This window comes from Aulonocara stuartgranti, assembly GCF_965226115.1.
Source record: "Aulonocara stuartgranti genome assembly, chromosome: 5".
Classification (NCBI taxonomy): domain Eukaryota; kingdom Metazoa; phylum Chordata; class Actinopteri; order Cichliformes; family Cichlidae; genus Aulonocara; species Aulonocara stuartgranti.
In genome coordinates this window covers 28,299,857-28,323,292 of record NC_138943.1, presented here as the reverse complement: position 1 = coordinate 28,323,292, position 23,436 = coordinate 28,299,857, and the positions used below count along the sequence as shown (strand labels likewise).

At 41.2% G+C, this 23,436-nt stretch overlaps 1 protein-coding gene across 4 annotated transcripts; it reads left to right on the top strand.

Moving 5' to 3' along the window:
- Positions 1-207: 207 nt before the first annotated feature.
- LOC309706814 (solute carrier family 2, facilitated glucose transporter member 9-like) lies at positions 208-23,170 on the top strand (the record flags this gene model as incomplete). 4 transcript variants are annotated; one of them, XM_082533697.1, is made up of 13 exons in its annotated part: positions 14,638-15,158; positions 15,657-15,715; positions 16,806-16,901; positions 16,990-17,150; positions 17,226-17,350; positions 17,433-17,562; positions 17,684-17,832; positions 18,033-18,220; positions 18,520-18,630; positions 18,769-18,870; positions 22,147-22,222; positions 22,360-22,487; positions 22,587-23,170. In XM_082533697.1, the coding sequence occupies 12 exons, from the start codon at positions 15,692-15,694 to the stop codon at positions 22,770-22,772; spliced, it is 1,476 nt and encodes a 491-aa protein (XP_082389823.1). In that variant the 3' UTR covers positions 22,773-23,170. The 4 variants fall into 4 exon arrangements, with proteins under 4 accessions (XP_082389820.1, XP_082389822.1, XP_082389821.1 ...); XM_082533694.1 differs by lacking the exons at positions 14,638-15,158; positions 15,657-15,715 and adding an exon at positions 208-1,269; XM_082533696.1 differs by lacking the exons at positions 14,638-15,158; positions 15,657-15,715 and adding an exon at positions 209-1,269 and having other exon boundaries at positions 22,643-22,750.
- Positions 23,171-23,436: the final 266 nt, after the last annotated feature.

The following is a 23,436-nucleotide window of genomic DNA, read 5'->3' as shown; positions in this document are numbered from 1 at the left end:
AAACCTGGTGATGCTACAAATATTCTTTGTTACCCATGCTAATGGGGTGGCTGAGACATTGTTGTTCCTGAAATTGGCCAAATTAAAAGCTGGTTTTCATGATGCCTAAGACACTGACATTTAATTACATTTCTGTGAGGGTGAGCTGCATATTCAGTCTCAACCAGACACACTTGTGTCTAATTTGGAATACATACAACATCTGCGTCTCATTCAGGGGCAAATATGGCCCAAATGTCACAATGCACCTGACATCTGGCCCATATTATGTGAACCTGTGGCCATGTTGAGGCAGCCCGACTCGCCCTGATTCAGAGCCCAAAAGAAAGCTGCACATGTGGGCCATTTCTAGGGCCAATCATTCCCTGGTGTCTTATTAACATCAGAACATACTGAAATAGTTTAACATTATAGCCAATAAAACATTATTCAAAGTTTACCATGTTGAAGGACATGAAGGACAGCAGTGCAAGTTGATAGCAAACACATCTTTAGAAGCCAAGGTACGGCTCTACAAGATAGCCAACAGGAGCAGATGTACCAGGTGTACCAATGTAGCAAGTCTGCTAGCATCATCAAAGGCACTTGTTGAAATGGGCTAATTTAGCTCAGGATTAAAAACTTGGCTAGTACCGTATTTTCACGACCATAAGGCACACTGTGCTAAAAGGCGCAGTCTCAGTTATGTGTGCCCTTACTGTATTTAACACACACATAAGGCGCACTGGACCATAGGGCGCATACAAGTACCGTATGCGTATTTAAAAATAAAGCGGGAGCAAACCTGAATTCGGTACCTTACTCACATTTCTATTGCCGGTAATCGTCATCATCAACAACACACAAGCATACAAGTGTGCGTATTTAAAAATAAAGCAGGAGCAAAACAAAGTTTGGTACTCACATTTTTATCATCAATCAAACCCATCGAAGTCCTCATCCTCTGTGTCTGAATTGAACAGCTGCGCTAAATCTCCATCAAACATGCCCAATGGCGTGTCCAGCGGGGTGGCCTGGGGGGGGCACAGGCCACCCCCCAAACCAGACTGGCCACCCCAGGTGCCACCCCAAAGGCAAAACAATAAAATTCAATCAAATATCCGATTATGTTTTCACGGTGACGCTCAGATATCCGAGTGTAAGTGGATGCAGCATCGCTTCTGCGCTATGCGCATCACGTTAGCAAAGGTAGGAGAGCCAAGCGCGAAAGATGGCACTGCAGGAAACAATTTTTCGGTGAAGGAAAATGAGGACAGAATAAATGTCCCGGTAAGTAATATCAAGTTTGTTGAGTTTAGTAAACTTCGGTGAAATTAGAATACCAAGGAAAAAAAATAACACTTAAAGAATTATTGCAGCCGTGGAATATTTCAGACAGTATGCTACTGAGGGCAGCTAACATAAGAGTTATGAGTTATAAGATATAATCTAAGTCGTAACATTGCTGTATGGAGCTGCAGATTTGGTTGCAGGTTAACATAGCTGGACTGGCCATCGGGCCCGGTGACTTATTTTTTATTTTTTTTGTAATGGCATGAACAATGAGAGGTGGTGGATTGGCCAGATGCAGGTCGATGTGTAGAAATAACTCCGTTGTTTGGTGGTGGCTATGACGGGGCTTCCACAGAGGCAACAGGTGGATGAGGGAAGGGGAGGCAGGAGGAGAGCCCCGAGGCAGCCGCCAGTCCGAGTGTCAGGTGAACTGAACTTCAGGTAAGAAGTTATGACCTGCAGTCTATCTGGGTCAGATATAAACCAAGTTTAGGTGGAGTTTATTTTCATGTTGCTGACTTTTTACTGTCAGTTGCAATAACTCATACTGCGTTCTAGCCAGTTTGACGGAGTTTTTATACAGCTGGGTGGGTGCTATGATGTTACTGATAGTGAACTTTATTTTATTCATAAGGTTAGTTAGTAGAGTTGCCAACGGCTCCTTAAAAAAATGGAATGGTCCCTCATTCAGAGAAAATATTACACGTTTCGTATTGAGCTGAGAAGGGACGCAGTTTGTCCCGGACTTTAGCTAGAATGGAAAAAAGACACAAAGCTGGATTTATTCTGTCTTTATGCTGCACAGCTGCTTCTTCTCCTCTCATTCTCTCCCCCTGCCTCTCCTGTTGCTACTTCAATCATTAAACTGATCAATGATCAGCTGATCGGCTTTTCTCTCTTGTTTATCGCCCACTTTGCGCCAGAAAGAGGAAACCAGCAGATGTTGCGCTAAACAACAGCAGCACGTTTAAGCTTGATCAGCTGTTGTTAGAATGTATTTAATATTAATTTCTAGTATCAGCTGATGTTTGCTGGAGCCACAGCTGTAAAGCTGCTGGTCATGATGTCGGTTTGGATATGTGGTGAGAGGGAAACATGAAGATGAAACCAGGAGATGTCCTTACTGAATCATCAGAGCTGAACAGGTGATGGAGAAACAGGTTTACCTTTTAGGTCACATGAATGAGTTGAAGGGAAGTTATGAACTGTTTCTGAGAGACAAATAACACCAGGATCCTTTTTTATGTAGCTGACAGCTGGTAACTGTGCAGGGGCGGGTCTAGCAAAGTTTTGCCAGGGGGCCAGGTAGGGCATTAACAGGGAAAGGTGGGCACAAAGAAATACTTTTCTTTCTTATTCTCATTTAAAATACCTAGTTTTTATTAAATAATTATCTAAATCTTACAACCAAAGTTTTTATCTGACGTAAAATGTATAGAAATCATACATATACCAACAAGACTGTACATCACTGTCACAACAGGGTTTGTTTTCAGTCAAAGTCTTTATGGCTTTACTACCTGGTGGGTCGGTCTGTAGTAAAAATGCCCAATTTTTTTGTCCCAGTCCAGCCCTGCAGGTTAATACTGGCAGTGTCACCATGCCAGCTGACTGTATTTCATCATCAGCCAGTGTTGTTCTTTATCAATATTACCAAAGTTTACAATAAGGCAGCATAGAAAGTATTTACTTGCTTTCAGGTTTCATTCAAATGTTAGTCTTTTCAGTTGTTTCCCCACTTTTTTCCTGTTTCAAAATCAAACACCAGTTTGTGAGAAGATTATCTTCTTTTTTTAACAGGCAGATAAAGTTTTGCATTGGCATTGGCTAATTTGTCAATTGTTTGTTACAAATGTTCGTATTTTAATTTTCAAAAATGTTTTTGCCCAAAACATATGTGCACTATATATCAGTAAAAATACTATGCAAATATTGCTGTCCTTGAATGCTGAGTAAACACTGACAAAGCACTGATTGTATCTCTTGTACTTTATCAACGCAGTATCTAAAAACTTTGCACCGTAGTGGTTAAAATCTCATTCTAATAAGAGTTAAAAGTGCATTTGGTTATTAGGTTTATAGGATTATTGAATTATGGTTAAGGGTTGGTAGAATTTTTTTTTTAAACATTATCTGCCAATTAAATCTGCCACCCTTCTCCAAATCTGTGCCCCTACCTGGCCCCCCCAACAAAAATTTTCTAGACACGCCACTGAACATGCCAGGTTCACTGTCTTCACCAGGGGTGCCCAATCCCGGTCCTCGAGAGCTACCGTCCTGCAGCTTTTAGATGCATCCCTACTCCAACACAGCTGAATCAAATGGTTTGATTACCTCTTCAGCATGCCATCGTGTTTGGCAAAGGCCTGATAACAAGCCATTCATTTGATTCAGCTGTGTTGGAGTAGGGATGCATCTAAAAGCTGCAGGACGGTAGCTCTCGAGGACTGGGATTGGGCAGCCCTGGTCTTCACCGTCAGAGTCACTTTCCGTGCCGTGCGGCTCCTCGGAAATGATGCCGGCTTTTGCGAAAGCTCGAACAACAGTGCCAGCAGACATGTTAGCCCAAGCATCTACAATCCATTGGCAAATTGTGGCGTAACTCGCCCGGCGCTGCCTTCCACTCTTGGTGAAACTGTGGTCTCCATCGGTCATCCATCGCTCCCAGGCCGCTCGCTCGCAGCCTTACTTTGAACGGGCGGTTCACACCGATGTCCAGCGGTTGGAGTTCCTTTGTCAGGCCTCCCGGAATGACAGCAAGCTCACAGTTCATTTGCTTCACAAGTTTTTTCACATCGGCTGTGAGATGGGCACGCATAGAGTCACAGATCAACAGCGATGGTGATGCGTGGAAAAAACCACCTGGTCTCCTTACATACACCTCCCTCAGCCAGTCTTTCATCATTTCCTCATCCATCCAGCCCTTTTCATTTGCCTTAATGATGATTTCTGCTGGAAACTTCTCTTTAGGCAAAGTCTTTCTCTTAAAAATCACCATAGGCGGCAGTTTCTGTCCATTAGCATGGCAGCCAAGCACAACAGTAAAAGAAGACTTTTCATACCCCGTTGTGCGTATCGCTACCGTGCTGGTCCCCTTCTTCTCCACAGTGTGACTCACCGGGATGTCAAAAGTGAGCGGGACCTCGTCCATGTTTGTGATGTGGCTGGGCTGGATGTTTTTGTCGCCGATGTGTTTGCTGCAGTAGAAGCGGAAGATGGCCAGCTTTTCCTTATAATCCGCTGGAAGTTGCTGCGCTACCGTAGTCCTGGTCCGGATGGAAAAATGGCACAGTTTCATAAAAAGTGAAAGTGAAACTGCTTTTAGCCAAATGGTGACCGTCGAAACGCTTCTCCCGCTCGCTCTTTGCTCGATGATCCACCGCTCGAGTCTTTCCTCCAACTCGAGCCACCTCGCCTTATGTCCGCGGAAACTCAGCTGCGTTTTCTTGACCTGCCAGAGCTTGTTTTCCAGCTTCCTCCATTTGCGAACCATCGATTCGTTAATCTTAAATTCTCTCGCCGCTGCTCGATTTCCATGTTCCTCCGCGTAGCTGATGGCCTTCAGTTTAAACTGTGCTTCATAAGCGTGTCTCTTTGCCATTTTCAGGGTTGTTAAAACAACGATGTCCTGCATAATGCACATACCTGTTCTTTTATACAGGTATGTGCGATTGTCCCGGTATATACGATCAACGCCCACACTTCACCCTTTAACGTTCTCATGGTGTTCTCTACTACGTCCTCCTTACAACACATAGGGCGCACCGCGCTATAGGGCGCGCCGCACTTTTTGAAGAAAATCTAAGACTTTTAAGTGCGCCTTATGGTCGTGAAAATACGGTAAGCGATCACTAGCAGCCGAACATCAAACAACTGCGACAACGCGAGATATGGTTCACTGGCTAATATTTTACTAATCCAAAGGCAAGGCCAACTCGACATCCATCGTACATCCTGTGTAAAGCTCTCTTACCAACTGAAAGCCAGTCCACAATATACTCTTTACACCCTCATGCTTTGTATCATTCCCTTTGCCTTCCTCTTTCTGTGTCTCCTCATTTTTGCCATGATGTTTGTAGTAAGAATACTAAGCTAAATTCTTCTTATAGCTGGCTGAAGACCCAGAGATTGTGGGCTTGTGAATGGTTTTCAGTTAGAGAGCACACAGAGACAGATCAGCCTAGGGTTACCTTGCCTCTTGGCCTATGGCAACTGGAATAAGCCCCCTTCCACTCTAAATTGGATAAATGGAAGAAGATGGATGGATTTTACTTTACTTTGTGTTTGTTTTTGTACTTTGTTAAGGTAACTAGTGCCATACCTCATGAATTACCAAGCAGAGGAACACAATGTGCTACATGAAATGAGCAATTTGGAGGACATATCAGATGATGTATATTTGCTTGCTAATGAGCACTACGGGGGGACTTCCAATTACACCCCCCCTCCAACTGTGGCCACCTCCAGAGAAATGGTACTAAGGAGGGAAACTTGCTGACTCAAGCCAAGTAAGATTCTTCAGCCATGCTTGAAAACCTGTTCGTTAGATTTCCTGGCAACATCTTGATGGATGCTCTGACAGTTTTTATTTCATCTTAAGTCCACTTAAATTCAAAACAAATCTGCAATGTCAAAAGTATTTTACTTTTTGAATACTCTGACTAAAGAGAAAAGATTTAAAATGGTAATAGAAACAACAAGACATGCACAGAAAGGTTAATTATTTGTACAGTAGAGCAGGTGGTATTGGAAAGTGTTAAGCAAAGTCATACTGTAAATTGGACTGATAATGTCCATGTGGTCTGGGGATTACTGCTGCTAGCCCCATAATCCCACCCCACCCCACCCCTCCCCTCACACACACACATACACACTTGGAACAAGGTGTGCAAATGCCAGTCTCCTGACTTGGAGCCATTGAAGCTCTAATGTTGTTGGCATAATGGTCACATTAGTATGTTTGCCTCACCTGAACTCAGCCACTAAGGCGTGTAGCCCAGCTTTCATGTTTACTTGGGGATGTGCAGATAACTCATTGACGGGAAGGAATGGATCTGAATTAGTCTGTCATTATACCGCAAAGCCAGCTGCAAAAATATGAGTCACATTATGTCTGACTGCTGCTGATGGCCTGGCCAGTAAATGTGGACTTTAAGCTTTCATGTTGCAGACTGTATATCAATGGGGTGTCTGTCACTCAAATCCGTTTACTTAAAAGGTACTGAGACATACAGTGAGAGTCACAGTCTTTGGTCTGCCTTCAATAACGTGAATATTATTGCTCTTGAAACACGAGCTTCCCTTACATCATCACCGCTTGCCCATATTAGTTTGTTTCTTTATTAGTCCCTCACCCCTGTGTGTGTGTGTGTGTGTGTGTGTGTGTGTGTGTGTGTGTGTGTGTGTGTGTGTGTGTGTGTGGAGTCTCCAAGTGTTTAATTAAAAGCAAATGGAAGCCGTACACTGAAGGGTGCCACAGATTGCAGCCATATGCTTCCCGCGCTGTGCCGTATTCAAGATAGCGGATGGTGGGGAGATAATCCTCGAGTGGTTTGGATGCTTCCAGTTGTGACAGTCATATTGTCAGCCAAGCGTGTAATTTAGAGCCATGAGCGGTTAGGTGTCTTCGCTGTACAAAGAAGTTACAGTCTGGTGATAGTCGAACTAGGTGTCAGGAAGAAGAGGTTTAATCGTTTCGTGATCATGACTGACATTGTCAGTGTTGAACAATAATGTTCTCCAGATCATGTGGATGAAAAGCATTTCTATTTACCCTCTTATTTTGTTTGAGCAGGTGTACATTTCAGTTATTACATACAAACTTGGATTAATAACATCTGGGGCTACAAATGCCCTGTTTGAAAAGGAGTACAAATTTCTGTCTAATCCCAGCTCTACTCTTCTTTTTTTTGTCTGCCACACAGTAAATTTACAAAATGCTCGATAAAGGTTTAACAAGAATAAAAAAAAGCCCTTGTAATACATGCATCCTAGTAGTCCTCATGTTGTATTTGTGCCTTGAAAGCCACTTCATTTAGAAAATGCAACAGTTTCATTAACAGCCAGACGTGCGCGCGCGCGTGTGTGTGTGTGTGTGTGTGTGTGTGAAGGCTCAGATGCATGGCTGTCATGGGTTGAAACAGTTGGACTTGTTTTAGGAGACTCTAAAAGCTGTAATTACCGGTCCTTGAGAGCAGAATGGCTGCAAATTACAGCTGCACTCTGAGCAAACTAAAATAGCTTGATTCAGTTATTTACAAATGAAGAATGTCAACGTGCTATCGCACATGCACACGCAACCAGCTCGCTATCGCTGGCACGCAAGTAGATACAAACTCCAACGCATATACACATACGCACACATGTTCACTGGCCTTGCTGAATAGAAGACGCGTGACAAGTCTGACTGAGGCCTTACCAGCCAGCTACTCTCCTACAGCTCTATCATGTGTGTTCAATTAGTGTGGAAAGAATGCATAAATACAGTTATCACTGTGCCAAAAATCACTTTCTCAAGTGACTGAAAATCACCCGTGGCAGATCTTCAAGTTTAGAAGATTTGTTATGTTGTTCGGGAAGTTTTTTTTCTTGTCCAGTGGATTGTGAATCCCCGTATTCTGAGACCGTAGTAGCTTTTAAACAGATCAGCCACATTAAAACCACCTGCCTGTCCCCTTCATGCCACAGCTCTGGATTAGTTAGGACTTTTTGGGTTGGCCTGTGGTGTGTTGTAATACTCAGAATTAGGATTTAGTGAGTCTGGACACCACATCAGTGCTCTGTGGACTCCTGTTCCCCTGGGCATTTATTAGTGGTTTTAGCAATATAGTGTGAGAGACCGTCGCGATGGTGGGGGAGGCCACTGCTGATGTCTTTTCTATGATTATTCTACAGCACATTTCTACCCTGATCTATGACTCTCGCAGTCGTTTCTGTTTAGCCTCACTCTCCTGTGTGACAGGGTCACTTCTCTCACAAAGTGGATGTGCTAATATCATGTGACAGTAACCCTGCTGTCCATCTGTCTTTTCTCTGCTCTACTCACCAAGAAAACATGGCTACCACACCCAAATTGAATTATCTCCAACAAGTTCCTTGCTCCTCTAATTTAAGGAGCTCCAAAGTGTCACAGGCCAGCATTAGACTTGTAGACCTTGACTAAACCCGCTAATCTCAGACTTCATTCTCACCCACTTAAGGCTGTGTGACCTTTGTCCTTTCCACTGGCTTCAAGTGTGGCTGGTCAAGACTTTATACCCGGATTGCCTTCACTTCTCAAACTAATTCCTTGTGCTAATAGACTTGACGGCAAGTTTTTAAAGAGCGCTGTAAATAGGACTCATGACACGCACTGTATTATTAATTAGAGCCCATAAAAGGCCTCTGTGGGGGCCGTCATTAGGCCTTATTGTTGTCATTCAGCCACAGTGAGACAAAATAATCTTTCATTTTCAGTGTTTGCTTAGTATGACACGTGGCGCAGTGAAATGCTGCCAGGTTTGGATTAATCTGCAGATCCAACAGCTCGGAGGGGAACCCCGCCATAATGGAGAACAGCATGCTGGGTATTTTAGTGCTGCACTGCCAATGAGTTCATGGTATCGGCTCACTCTACCCGTTTTCACCACTGTGACTCATTAAGAAGCATAATTCCCAGGAGGGATCCCATCTGCATGCCACCTGTAGGAAGTTCCCTCTGAAAGCAACACTTAATGCATCCTGCATCAACACAATTTAAGCTCAATGCTTGTGTTCATCTCTTCACTGCCCTTTCTCTCTTCATTTTCCTATTACCCACATCTTTTTCTGTCTCTGTTTAGCCCAGATGATGGATAGACTGATTAGGCCTTCAGCTGTATCTGAAGCATAGGTGGTCTTGGAGCTAGGAAAGCCCCTTTTCAGACAAACACTGCCGCTTTCTACGCACTGCATGTAAATGGCAGTTGGCGAAATAAATACTAGCTGATGAGCTCGCTCCACCAGTGGGACGAGACCATGAAGGGGAAGGCAGTCCAGAGTGGTTCACCGCAAAATGTGCTTTTTAAACTATCCTCTAAATGTGTAGTCTGGTGGCAAGTCTCTGCCGACATTGCAGATTTTATCGCAGAAATGGCCGATCTGGACGACCTCAGGTGTAAACTGGATACAAGATTCAGGGTTCTTTATCATCATTATAAAAGAAAAATACAATGACATTAGATTAGCAAATATAAAAATAAGTTGAATAAACGTTAAATAGAAATACATTTTTCATTTAATTAATGCAGACACAACATCCATCAAAATTTCCCATATTTTCCACTATGCAATACATTCACTGCCATTGTATGCATTAAAAGAAAGTCGATTACTGCACATTAAAAGTCCATCAATGTGCTTGACTATGAACAACAAACTATGTGGGGGTTTTTTTATTGTTAATGACCTTATTGCAAGGACAGAGCAAGCAAGTGTTACAACTGCAGTCTGACACTATTTGTAAAGTGAAAAGCTTCTTGTACACAGTTGTTGAGCAGGTTTTGTTAACACGAACTGAAGCTGTCCTTCGGTAAAGCGAGAGACTGGTATCGGTATGACCTGCTAATTCCCCTGTCATCCGCTCCTCATTCTCTTCCACTTAGAAAAAGTAGATAATCTTCACACACAATGGTCAGTTTAATCAGGTGGAATGTTTTTTGTTCAGGCCATGCACTAAAAAGCATTGTGTCATTTAACCTCCTACGACCCGAACTCTTCCACGGCATGCATTTTTAATTTCTCTTTGATATTTGGGCTGATTGGGGCCCGATGAATGTAAAAACAAAGAAGTACCGGATTTTTTTTTTTTGCCCAATATTTGTTTCTAAGATAAATGAGAGCCACAAATGAGGATATTCGTTTAAAATTTCAATAGAACAGTAGCAGTATAATGTCCTCGTAAGTGGATATCAGGCCCTTGTAGAGCAAAATTGAGGATTTGGTTCTAAATAACCAAGAATGCGATGTCCACATATGTGGACGGAGGGTCCTAGGAGGTTAATAAATCTACCCACATGACTCAGACAGAACAAACCTGGAGAAACCAGCTTGTCCCAAAATCTTGAGACTTATAAGACAATGATTCATTTAATCTGTAACACATGCAGCTGTGTTCACTCTACTCTGACTTGCAGTACTGTCTGTGAGCTCAGTGTTGCCAGGCAGAGTGATGGCTGAACGATGGCCCTCATTTCACCCCTTCTTCAATTTGCATTGTTGCTCTGCTGGAGGAGGATTTACTTAATAGTTAATGCTTAAGTGTAAACCATGAAAAGCTTTCTCTTCTTTTTTCCCCATTAGATACGTAATATGAATAAGACGGATGTATGTGAATTAACCATTTTGAATTTCAATGAAGTTATAGGCAAAAACACCACGGTCAAAACATCAAAAGAGGCACACTGTATCGCTAAGTGGCCAAGCTACGTTTTGAACTCCACACATCTCAGAAACAATCAGACACAGAGGAAACAGTTGCAAGTGGAGAATTTGACATGTGCTGATGAACAGTGAATTCTCTCTGATCAATGGGTCAAAAATGTCTGAAATATTTATTTACTAATTAACTATAATGACAATAAATGATAATAGATATGTAAAGCCTTTATTTACCTCAATTTAAGCATCTATGAAAACCAGATTTAGTTCATTTGTCCTGATTGCTCTGGGCTACAGTAACTGCACTGGGTTGGTGTGCATGCTCCGTCGAGTTACTGCCTCCCAGCAGAAAGCTAATATCGCCACCTGCTGACGTGAATATTTCAAAATAGCTCTGCAAGTAAGAAATGTTAACAAAGATTGCTCCAATTAGTTGTTTAATTACTCCTCCCTCGTTGTTATCAAAGCACAGCATGGTATCGTTTCAGAATGATCAGCCCAGCCAGGATACTGCCAATCACAACGTGGACCACCAGAGTGCTGAACTGTGGGCAGAGTGTTATTAACAGCTAATGAAGACCCCGTGGCTGCTAGCAGCTGTTGGTTTGTGATAAGGAAGAAGACACTTGTTATGTACATCATCATAACCAGCCATACACAGCCACTCAAAGAGCCCAACGGAGGTGAGGAAAACTCACAGGCCAGGAATTCAATTTGATTTGCTCTGCCTGCAATAATAAGAACAAGGACAGTGATGAAAATGTATGAATAAAAAATGAAATCTTGCCCAATAAAATGTGTAGAAGGTTATTCTGATTTTTTTCTGTTCAAAACGGGTTAGAAATACTAATAATAATAAAATCAACATATCATGTTAAAAAGAGTAGTTGCTCGCTCTGTGCTTTTGGTTGTTGCTGTGTTAGCTAATTCATCTGTAATTTTTTTTTAATGACAATGTCAATGGATCAGTGGCCGCCAAATTTAATATCAGTCACATAAAATATTTAGGGAAATTAGCTCAGTCGGGCAGATTCACCACTGGTTTTAAACAGCTTCAGGTTCTGATGAAGAGTCACAAAACATTGTGACATGTTAGATTTTTATTAGGACTATTAACAAAATCCATTATGGAGGTCACATCATATAAACGGACATCACAACCTGTGTTGTTCTTAAAACTTCTCACTAAAGCTAAAAGGAACCAAAGGAAGAAGGATGCATCCAAATCAATAAAAGTCCTTATGGCTGTAAACTAATAAGTATGGAGAGCCACGAGTGCCAAAATGAATTCAATAAATATGTCATCAAATAATCCATCTAATGTGTTATTAATTAATAAAAAATGGAAATAATTATTTTATTAACTATATAATACATTCATTAAATGTCAATTCATTTCATTTATAGCATTGAATAAATTATGTGTTTTTCATTTCCAGTTTTAATTATTTATTTTTAATGAATTAGTGTAATAAATGTGCATGTGATGTAGTAGATCAGTAATACAGAAAGAGCTATTTGTTTAACCTGGGCTGATTCAGGGACTAAAAGAATGTCTAATGTAAAAACAAATAAATTAAGTAATTAATTAATTAATATAAATCCTTCAATCATGAAGCCTCATTTCTTGAAACGGGATCTCATATCATATCATATCAAATTTATTTGTATCGCACATTTAAAGACCAAAGTACACTAAAGTGCTTTCCAGTAAAACCATGATACAGATAAAATCACAATATAAAATCTAAATTACAGATATAAAGTAATTACATAATATAAATGCAGAGCCAGATGAAAATTACACTAATTCGCCTTGAATGCCAGGTTAAACACGTACGTTTTTAGACATGATTTAAAAGATTGAATAGAATCTGATGCCCGAATGTCAAGAGGAAGATTATTCCATAATTTGGGTGCGGCAGCACAGGCACGGTGTCCTCTGGTCTTCAGCCGAGACCTAGGTTGCACTAAGAGCAGTTGACCCGATGATCTTAGTGCTTTCTTAGGCGAACAGACAGAGGAGATCCCCAAAGTAATCAGGTGCCATATTATTTAGGATTTTATAAGTAAACAATTAGATTCATACCTTCTAGTGCCAGTTAAGAGACATGCTGCAGCATTTTGGACCAACTGCAATCGATGAAGGAGGGAAGATTGGAGGCCCAAGTAAAGAGAGTTACAATAATCTAGTCTTGAAGTGATGAATGCATGAATAAGTTTCTCTTGATCTTTACGTGGCATATAAAGTTTAGAAAAATCACAGACATACAGTATGAATAGCAACATGTCGATCACAAACCCTGGAGCATATCCTGTTTTATCATGTATTTTACTCAACATGGAACCATAATTGACATTTTAACAACTTACACATTTGACCAACAGACGAAAGATCCCCAATCTAACCCCAGAATAAGACAAATATACCTAGGGTTGTGTCAGGAAGGGCATCCATCATTCAAATCTGCCAAATTAAGTATGGGGAGCTACTAACTGTGGCGACCACTTGTGAATAAGGGAGCAGCCAAAATGAGGTTGGTGTTTTATAATAGACTTCTATAAATTGCGACCAAAGGAAGGTTTTTTTTTTCAGACCAGGAGGTCATGTCCATCTTGGTTATAAAGCATGTGGTCAAAAGTATCATGCATAAAAATGCCTCAATTCTTGATCTGTTGGTGGCAGCAGAGCCACGTGTGAAAACAATCTGATCACTGTCTTCAATCAGAAACAGAAAAAAAGGACAAAACATATAAGAAAAGGACAAAATAGTCTGGATGCTATTATGCTTGCTGCACTTAACACACTGCCATAACACCAAGAGCTGTTGCTGTATATGGCTCTTCTTTCTTCAAAAAAAACAAACAAACAAACTACTTTTATCCTAATTGTCTCCTATTGTCAAAGCAGCTGAAGTTTCTTTTTTAACAAAATAGTCCCTTTGAGGTTATATTATATATACTCTGAGGTGTACAAACCCAGCCAAGCCTGATAGCAAGTTTGCCACAAATTGACATGTCTAAAGAAAACCGTGGAAACAAAATCACGGCATCACAGGTATCCTTTTATCCACACCTGACTAGGTGTGGTCAATTAGCAACAGCTGAACCTAGTGATGGGCAGATGAAGCCCCATGAAGCACTGAAGCTTTTCATCCAATTGGTTCACCCCAACGCGAAGCTTCATGAAGCTTCATTTGCTCTAGCAGGACACCTACTGGACGTAAAAATAATAGCTGGCATGAATTTGAAGAGTGTGGCATTTTGCACACAGCCTGTAAATGTCAACAACAAAAGGAGTGTGTAAAACATGTATATTGTAGTGATGGCAGTATACTGTGTATATTTATAGTGGCAGTATGGGAAATGATTATTTGGAAATGCTTGAAATGGAAATGATCATTTACTGTGAGGTGAGGTGTGGTTGGGGTGTGGACAGTGGTTGTGCTTTTGTAACGTTGAGGTATGGACAGCTACACACTGAGGCTTTGAGCCTCAGTCCTGCCTGTTCACATTTTATTCTGTAAAAACTAAATTTTCACTGCTTTTATGACCTTTTTAGTGGGGAGAACATAGCTAGGATTTAATGATTTAACAAATCTTTTGAATCCTTTGTCCTCCACAATGCTAAATGGCTGGGAGTCCTCAATCACCATGCTGACCAGGTCTTCATCTATTTGAGATTGTTCTCCTGAGGAAAGACAATAAAGATAAAGCACAAATATAAATATCACATACGTAACTTATAACAGTTGTATAATATTGTTATATCATTTAGTAACATTACGGCATGCTATATTATCATGGCATTTGATGGCTCACCTGGTCTTGCTCCACAATTAGTGTTCCCCCTATTCTCATGCAAAGCTCTGTAGCGCCTAAGCATGGATGAGGTGTTGTTGTTATATCCCAGCCCCCTGGCACATAGCAAACACTTCACCTTGTACAAAAGTCAAGACAGCTCAACATAAATTGTATTGCACCATCAGTATCATGAAAATACATCTTCTGTAGAAATTTACATACCTTGTTGGGAGGAATAAGATCAAAATGTTCCCACACAGGGGAGGACATCCTCCTCTTCTTAGCTGGCTCCATTCTCTCCTGACTTTCTCTCCTCACTCTCATAAACCTCCAAACGGTCTCCAAACTCTCACTAACCGCAACTCTCCATCAAACACCCACATTTTTGAATGAAGTCTGAGGGGTTTATATCGCTGTCATATCTCGTGGCAAAGTTCGAACCACTTCATGAACCAGTCACGTGGTACAGCCGGGCAGCGAGGCTTCGGACGTCATCATTTTCAGCTCCTCCCATAAATGAAGCAAGCCTCGATACGCGCTTCGCGGAAACGCCCCCTCCATTACTCGACACACGCTCCGAAGCCTCGATACAGAACGTCCCATCACTAGCTGAACCCACTGAAGAGATTAGGGGCTGCAGAGGGACGTAACAGTGACCAACAGAACAAAACATGTTTGAACATTATGTAAGACTTTGTGGTGCATCTTTCAATCATTTGTGCCTCATTGGACTGAGAAAAGTATTGGATGACTTATTGCTGGAGCCATGATACTATATTGCATAATAGCTGGATTGCACTGATGGCTTTTTTGGGGAGTTTGTTTGTTTTTTTGCAAGTTTAAATGAGAATTAAGAATTAATTAATTTATTGAGTGTATTCCTTTTTCAAATGTTCATAGACAGCCACAGTTCTTAGTCTACGTCTAAACTCTGCTGGCCTGATAATAATAGAGTTTATCTTTCCACGTGATTTAAATAAGAAGAATAAGAAGAAACAGGAACAGAGAGAAAAACATAAATCAAGCTACTGGCAATAGGACGAATCACTTATAAAAACATATGCAGCACCAGTGTTGTGTACAAATATGTACTGATAATGTCCTTGTGATGACACCAAGTTACTTTATTTCTGAAAAGTTAATAATAAGCAGGGTGAAACACTGAACTGTGTCCCCACTGTTAGGACATATGTGCTGTTAAGGTCCGTGTATCAAGAGAATGGAAACTTTGTTTCAGCAGCTGGTAAGATTTTTCCTATATTTGCGCCATTAATGTATTGTAGGTACATGTATTGTAAATATGTACATGTGGATTTTAAATATAATTTAAATATTCTTTTCACGTTTCTGTTAAAATGTTTCGTGACAAATCTGTCACATTGCACATGTCTAATTTTATGCATAATGCTGATAATTTTCTTTTTAAATTGTATTTATTTATTTTTTACAAAATCAGAGTGGCTTATTTTTAGTTCCTGAACTCAGGGGAGTTATCTAAACCACAGTTTCAGCTGAGTCACACTACTCTCTCAGTTATTAAACCATTTCGCTGGTACAGCTAACATGACACTGAGCTCAAATTTACATGATTACAATCTATGACTGAAGTGTGATCATGAAAAGATTCAAAAAAGGTGATTATTATTGTTTTTCTGTGAACTTTCAGACACAGCTAGAAATGAAACAGTTACAGTTTATGAATCAGACAGGGTAAACTTAAGTCTAATCTAATCTTTGTTTTATTCACAACTTGTGTTTAAAAAAAAATCAGTAAATCCAATTTTAAAATCTAGATTTTCTCACTCATTTAACCCTTGTGTGGTGTTCGTATTTTTGTTACTCAGCCAGTGTTCATGGGTCTGGTGGACCCGCTAGAGTTTTGGCTTTCCAAATTAACACTATCAAACAATTTTATGTTAAATTACTCAACAGATGTTTACTTCATCCCAATTACAAGACATATGAACAGCAAACATGGTTAATTTTTTCCCTTTACCTTTGTTAGATCACATTTATGAATTAATGTGCTTCTCGTTTTTCTTTTATATAAAATGTTATAAATAAATCAGTTATAATCAAGTGGAGTGAGTGGAAAGACACAACACATTTACACGTGAAAAAATAATTAATTGTTTAATTTTTCTTTTGAAAAAAACTGAACACGGGTCTCACAGACCCGAACACCATACAAGGGTTAAACATGTTTGAAATCTTTGTTAATACCCATTCTCCAAAAGTTTGACTGTGACTTTAAAAATATAGGCAGCATCTTTACAGGTGATAGTAAACACATTTATAAAAGTGATTCATCGGATTTCTCTCCTTTACTTCAGACCCATGGCAACGCTCTATTCCTCATCCTTGTTTTGGGATTAGGAGGAAGCTTTCAGGTCGGCTTCCATATCACTGGACTGAGTTCTCCTTCGCCGGTGAGACACGTCGCCTTTATCATTTCTTCTCCATTCTGTCTCGATTATCTGGATCACATTTAATAACAGTTTAGATCTATCTCCACAGTACATCCAGCGCTTCATCAACAGCAGCTGGTATGACAGATACGGAGAGCCTCCACATCCGCAGACGGTCACAATGATCTGGTCTCTTATTGTTTCCATGTTTGCTGTCGGGGGACTCTTCGGTGCCATCAGTGTCAAATTTATCTCAGACTTGCTGGGAAGGTGAGTATGAAGACAGATGTTGTACCAAGCTGTATAGCCTACGGAGACCTGAAGTCATGAGCTTTCCTTCTTCAGAAAAAAGGCAATGATCTGCAACAGCTTCATTGCTGTTCTTGCAGCAGGATTCATGCTGACAAGTAAAAATGTCAACTCTTTCGAAATGATCATTGTGGCAAGATTTCTGTTTGGTTACTCAGCAGGTAAGTTGCCATATTCTACAACCTCCTTATTAATATGTTTACACCACCTATACTCACCATGCTTGCTTTATGTGACCTGCAGGCTTGGGAATGAACACTCACTTAATATATCTTGGGGAGATTTCACCCAGAAAGATAAGAGGGATAGTGACTCTGACCTCAGCCACTTTTACGTCACTCGGGAAAGTGTCTGGACGGGCGTTTGGGTTGAGGTAAGCACCTGAAGTTGATATGAAAAAGAAAAATGGGCTTTAACCCATTGTCAAAAGCTACTGCAGCATATTATGACAATAGATTACAAATTAAACACAACATTTCATTTTGATTTTTCAGCGAGATCCTTGGCCGCGAGGACACGTGGGACATTCTCCTTAGTGTCGCTGCACTTTTCTCCTTTGTTCAGATTGTGATGTTGCCTTTTTTTCCTGAGACGCCAAGATATTTACTCATAGAGAAAGGTGATGATAAGGCATGCAAAAAAGGTTAGTAGCTTTGCGCAGTTTATGTATCAAACACGACCCCAGATGTTTATGAAAATGTTCTACAAACACATACTAGTTAAAGATAAATGATAGTCTTGTGAAATTACAAGTCAATCAGTCCCTGCGTGTTTTGTATTTGAGCAAAGTTGCACATTTTTCAGTTCTTATCCCCTCCGTGATTTGGGATTTTCTGGTTTCAGCTCTCCAGAGTCTGTGGGGCCAAGGTGACTACCAACAAGAAATGGATGAGATGTTGACTGAGCAGGCAGCCATTGAAGCAGCCCCACCAGTGAGCCTTCTGCAGCTGCTGAGAGACAGGACTGTCCGATGGCAGGTCATCACCATCTCCACCATCTACTGTTGCAACCAGCTGTCGGGCATGTCTACAGTATGAACAATACCATATAGTATTAGTATAATACCATATGATACAATATGATATATGATATAGGATTGCTAAATTGCAGAATGATACAACATTACAACAATTTTGTGACTTTTGGAGGTTCACGCACATGCATACATGACATATCTGTATAACTACAGATCAATATATCTATTGATATCTGTATATATGAGACTTCATTGTTCCTTCCATATCAAGTTTCTATCAACAGAATAGACTAAAATATAAATCAGATTTCATGCTGACTGTTTATAGCCTAATAGTGCCTCTTTTCTTCCCAGATTAGTACCTTTACTTATGACATCTTCCTGGAGGCAGGTATACCAAAGAAGAAGATCCGCTATATCACTCTCGGTCTTGGAGTGGCTGAAATTCTCACCTCGCTCACCTGTGTAAGCAAACACTCAGTCTGTGCCTGAGCTCATCTGTGTAAATGAGCATTTTAAGTGTATACATCCTTTCATTTCTACTATTAGAGACAATCTTCTTATGACAAGTCTGTCATTATTTTCTCCCTTCCTCAATTTCAGGGTCTTCTCATTGACCTCACAGGGAGAAGACCATTGCTGTTCGGCGGTTACGGTGTCATGTCTGCTTGCTGGATTTTTGTCACTGTCACACTCAACCTGAAGGTAAACCATTACCAGTGGTGGGCAACATAATATTAATAAAAGTAAAAGCAATGTAAAGAAAGCAAAACAAAAACAGTTGATTTGTTAAAGACAACAAATAGAATAGAATAGAATTCAACTTTATTGTCATTGCACATGCACAGGTACAGGGCAACGAAATGCAGTTTGCATCCATCCAGAAGTGCTTTAGTGATATAGATATATTACAATATATATTAGCAATAATATAGATATGTGAGTATATTACAGAAATGGGTCTATTATGGTATGTTATAATGTACACGGTATGAAGTATGTTGTGAATATTCTATAACTATAAGTATGTACAGGCTGTAGTGAGTACAAGCTATGTACAGGATATGAACAGGATATAAATATGAAAAACTATACAGAATATGAAATAAATAACTTTACAGAATCTGAGATATACAGCTATACAGAAATGGGAACTATGCAAGTTGTAAACAGCTGTAGGATTAAAGATTATCGAATGTACAGAATGATTATTTACACAGAGCTATACAGTAGTGCAGTTAAGATAAGTGAGATATGTGGATAATTTCTACAGAGGCTATATAAAGTACTAGTGGTTGTGAGTGGTGGTTCAGTCCATGTTATTATTGTGTTTGAGGGTACAGTTGTCCATTGTGGGTGTGTGTATGTTCAGTCCATGAGTTTAACGTGGGTCAGATGTCAGGAGGCAGAGTTCAGGAGTCTGACAGCTGTGGGGAAGAAGCTGTTCCGGTACCTGGTGGTCTTAGTCCGGAGGCTCCTGTGGCGCCTCCCAGAGGGCAGGAGGGTGAAGAGTCCATGTGATGGGTGACTGGGGTCTTTGATGATTTTCCCAGCCCTTTTCAGACACCGCTTCCTGTAGATGTCTTTTATGGCAGGAAGTGGTGCTCCGGCGATGCGCTGGGCAGTTTTCACGACCCTCTGCAACGCCTTCCGGTCCGAGGCAGAGCAGTTCCCGTACCAGACTGTTATACAGTTGGTCAGGATGCTCTCGATGGTGCAGCGATAGAAGTTCACCAGGATGTCTGAGGACAGGTGGTTCTTCCTCAGAGTCCTCAAGAAGAAGAGGCGCTGGTGAGCCTTCTTGACCAGCTTGGAGCAGTTGGTCGTCCAGGTGAGATCCTCAGAGATGTGGACTCCCAGGAACTTGAAGCTGCTCACACGCTCCACAGCCGTCCCCTTAATGTGGATGGGTGGATGTGGGTCAGCATTCCTCCTGTAGTCCACGATGAGCTCCTTGGTCTTCTCGGTGTTAAGCAGCAGGTTGTTTCTGTCGCACCACTCAGCCAGACGATCCACCTCCTCCCTGTAGGCGGCCTCATTGTTGTCACTGATGAGGCCAATCACCGTGGTGTCATCTGCAAACTTAATGATGGTGTTGGAACCATCGGCAGGTCTGCAGTCGTGGGTGAAGAGGGAGTAGAGGAAAGGGCTCATCACACAGCCTTGTGGTACACCAGTGTTCATTGTGATGGTAGATGAGCAGCGGTTATCCAGCCGGACATGTTGGGGGCGGTTGGTCAGGAAGTCCAGTAACCATTTGCAGATGAGGGAACTGATACCCAGGTCTGTCAGTTTCCTGATGAGTTGTGAGGGGTGGATTGTATTGAATGCTGAACTGAAGTCTATAAACAGCATTCTGGCGTAGGTGTTGTTGTTGTCCAGGTGTGAGAGGACAGAGTGCATTGCGATGGAGACTGCATCCTCTGTGCTCCTGTTCCGGCGGTATGCGAATTGGTGGGGGTCCAGGGTGGGGGGGAGACAGGATTTGAAGTGTGCTAGGACCAGTCGCTCTAAGCACTTAGTGATGATGGGGGTGAGTGCTACTGGGCGGTAATCATTGAGGCAAGATGGGTTGGAGTTTTTAGGTATCGGGACGATGGAGGTGGATTTGAAGCAGGCCGGTACCACAGCGTGGGCCAAGGACAGATTGAATATGTCAGGTGTGTGAAGAGACTGAGGACCCAAGTGCAGGCAAACGGAGACGAGGGTGGATGATAACAAAAAACGAGCCTTTATGGACAGCTGAACAAAAACTACAAACAGGTGGAACAGAGAAAACTAAGCAAAACCTAAACTGGGAAAAACTATGCATAAACATATAACCTGAGGGTGGAAACCACAGGCCAGAAAAGAGAGACCAGGAAACGCGGGTAAAGCTGACGGAAGAAATACAGAAGCAACATGGAAGAAAACAAGCAGACGGACCAACAAGGGACAAAGGGAAGTACACACAATAAATACACACAAGGTAACGATGGAAATGCAAACAGGATGTTCCTTGAGTTGACTGTTGTTGTAATTTGGTGCAATATAAAAAAAATTGAATTGAATTAAATTGAATAGGAGGGAGATACAGCTGAACCTAATTAGAAGTGATGAGACAGGGAGGAAGCAAAACAGAATCCACTGACATAAAACACGGACTTTCAAAGTAAAACAGGAAATACATGAACACAGAGACCTGAAACGTTGGCACAGGAAGGCACAGAGTGGGCATAACACGGAACACAGGAGAGGCACATAAACAAAACCTAAAGACTGGAAAATCACAGATGACACCGTTTCTACTCGTCAAGATCAAGGATCAAGGAAGTTTTCTTTTCATTTGCAACACGTTTACATGAGGTGGAATGAAATTACGTACACACGGTCCCGGTTATCCATAGAAGGGAAAAGAAACAGAATAACGAAGAAATTAACAAATAGCAAGTAATGAAATAATACAATATAAGTAGAGTGCAACAACCTGAGTACCAGTATGGAGTGTAAATATAGAAATATAGGTATAAATATTTTAGCAGCAAGAGGGCATGATGACCAGCATTAATAAAGTGATGGTGTCAGTAAAGTATCAGTAGTATAACAGTTCTTGTCCATTTATGCATTGAGAAGTCTCACAGCTTCTGGAATGAAGCTGTTTCTCTGTCTAGTATTTTGCATTTAATGCTCCTCAGCCTCCTGCCTGAGGGGAGCAGGACAAAGAGTGTGTGTGCTTGGTGAGTGGGGTCCTTCATGATACAGGTAGGCCTCTTCCTGCATCTGGAGGTGTACATGTCTGTGACGGTTGGGACAACAACTGTCTGTGTAGCCTTCACTGGAAAGTACACTAGTAACAATATTGCCAATATGACTGAAGATGACCTGTTTCATAAAGGGGAAAATGTGTATAAGCTATCACTGCTGTGATGATAAAAGGCAGAAATATAGAAATTAATCTGATGCAAAATCAAATATATGCATTGAAAACTGTCTTTCACACAGGATTCCAGCTACTGGGTTCCATACATTACTGTGAGTTTGATGGTTGTCTTCATCGTGTTCTTTTGTGGAGGACCTGGTAAGGGTAAAGCACTTATACATATGTAGCTTAACGTTTTTAGTATCCAGTACATCACACCTGTAGCGGTTATGGAAAACGTGTCTATATGCAAAGATAACAAGGTCAATTCCCTGTTCTTTCTCTGATTCTCACAGGAGGAGCCACACCAACGCTCAACAGTGAGCTCTTCATTCAGTCTAATCGAATGGCATCACTCGTCCTCACAGGGCTGCAGCGGTGGTTTATGTTTGCAGTGATGGGCCTGGTCTTTCCATTCCTCATTGTACGTACGACCAAACTGAAAATAAGCAGCGCATTACACTATAACACCCACAGGGATCTATATGTTGTGCTGAAATTATGAATGTCGTTTCTTTCCCAGGATGCTCTCAGCTCGTACTTATTTGTGCTGTTTGCCTCTGCCTGCATGCTGGGTAGTCTTTATACCTTCTTCCTTTTGCCTGAGACTAAAGGCAAGACCCTGCTGGAGATCTCAGAGGAGTTTAAAGCCATCACTGTCTGTGGGAAATCCTTTGCAGAAGAAACGAGAACAGAGACCAGGTTGTGATGAGGACCACGTATAGCTACAGCAAAAAACATGAGGGAAAAAACAATTTTTCTTTCAGGACAAGATTGAATGACTGTGGAAAAAACGTGCTTTGCAAATAAATGACTCACAATGACATTAAACAATGTTACAATTCCCAAAATTTGGAATCTTTCCAACTTCAGTTTTTGCTTTTTAGTTGCTTCTGCTATTTTCTGTTTGTCCATAAATGGTGACTGTTGTGCAATCAGATCCTGTACGAAGTTTTTTCTTGGCCCACGTTTCTTTACAACTAACAACAACTAACCTGCATAATGGGCTTCCATTACAATTCTAAGATGCAGTATTAAGTAATCATCAGGTAATGGCATAATATCATTATGCAATTTTCCATATGCCCAAACACCAACATAAATACATATCCTAGTAATGAGAACATGCATAAAGTTCTTCTTTTATGCTCTTAAATGCCACTAGTTTAGCCAAAAGCAAAGTTGGAGAAAAGGAGTGCTTCAGAGAAAACGTCGTAGTGAAAGGAAGGCTCACTTTATGATGTTTCACTAAACCCCAAAGGTGCTCTGTTGGCCTGATCTGGTGACTGTCATGTTCAGTTTGAGATGATTCTGGAAACAACCATCAGAAGATGGGTACACTGATCGTAAAGGGATGGACATGGTCAGTACCA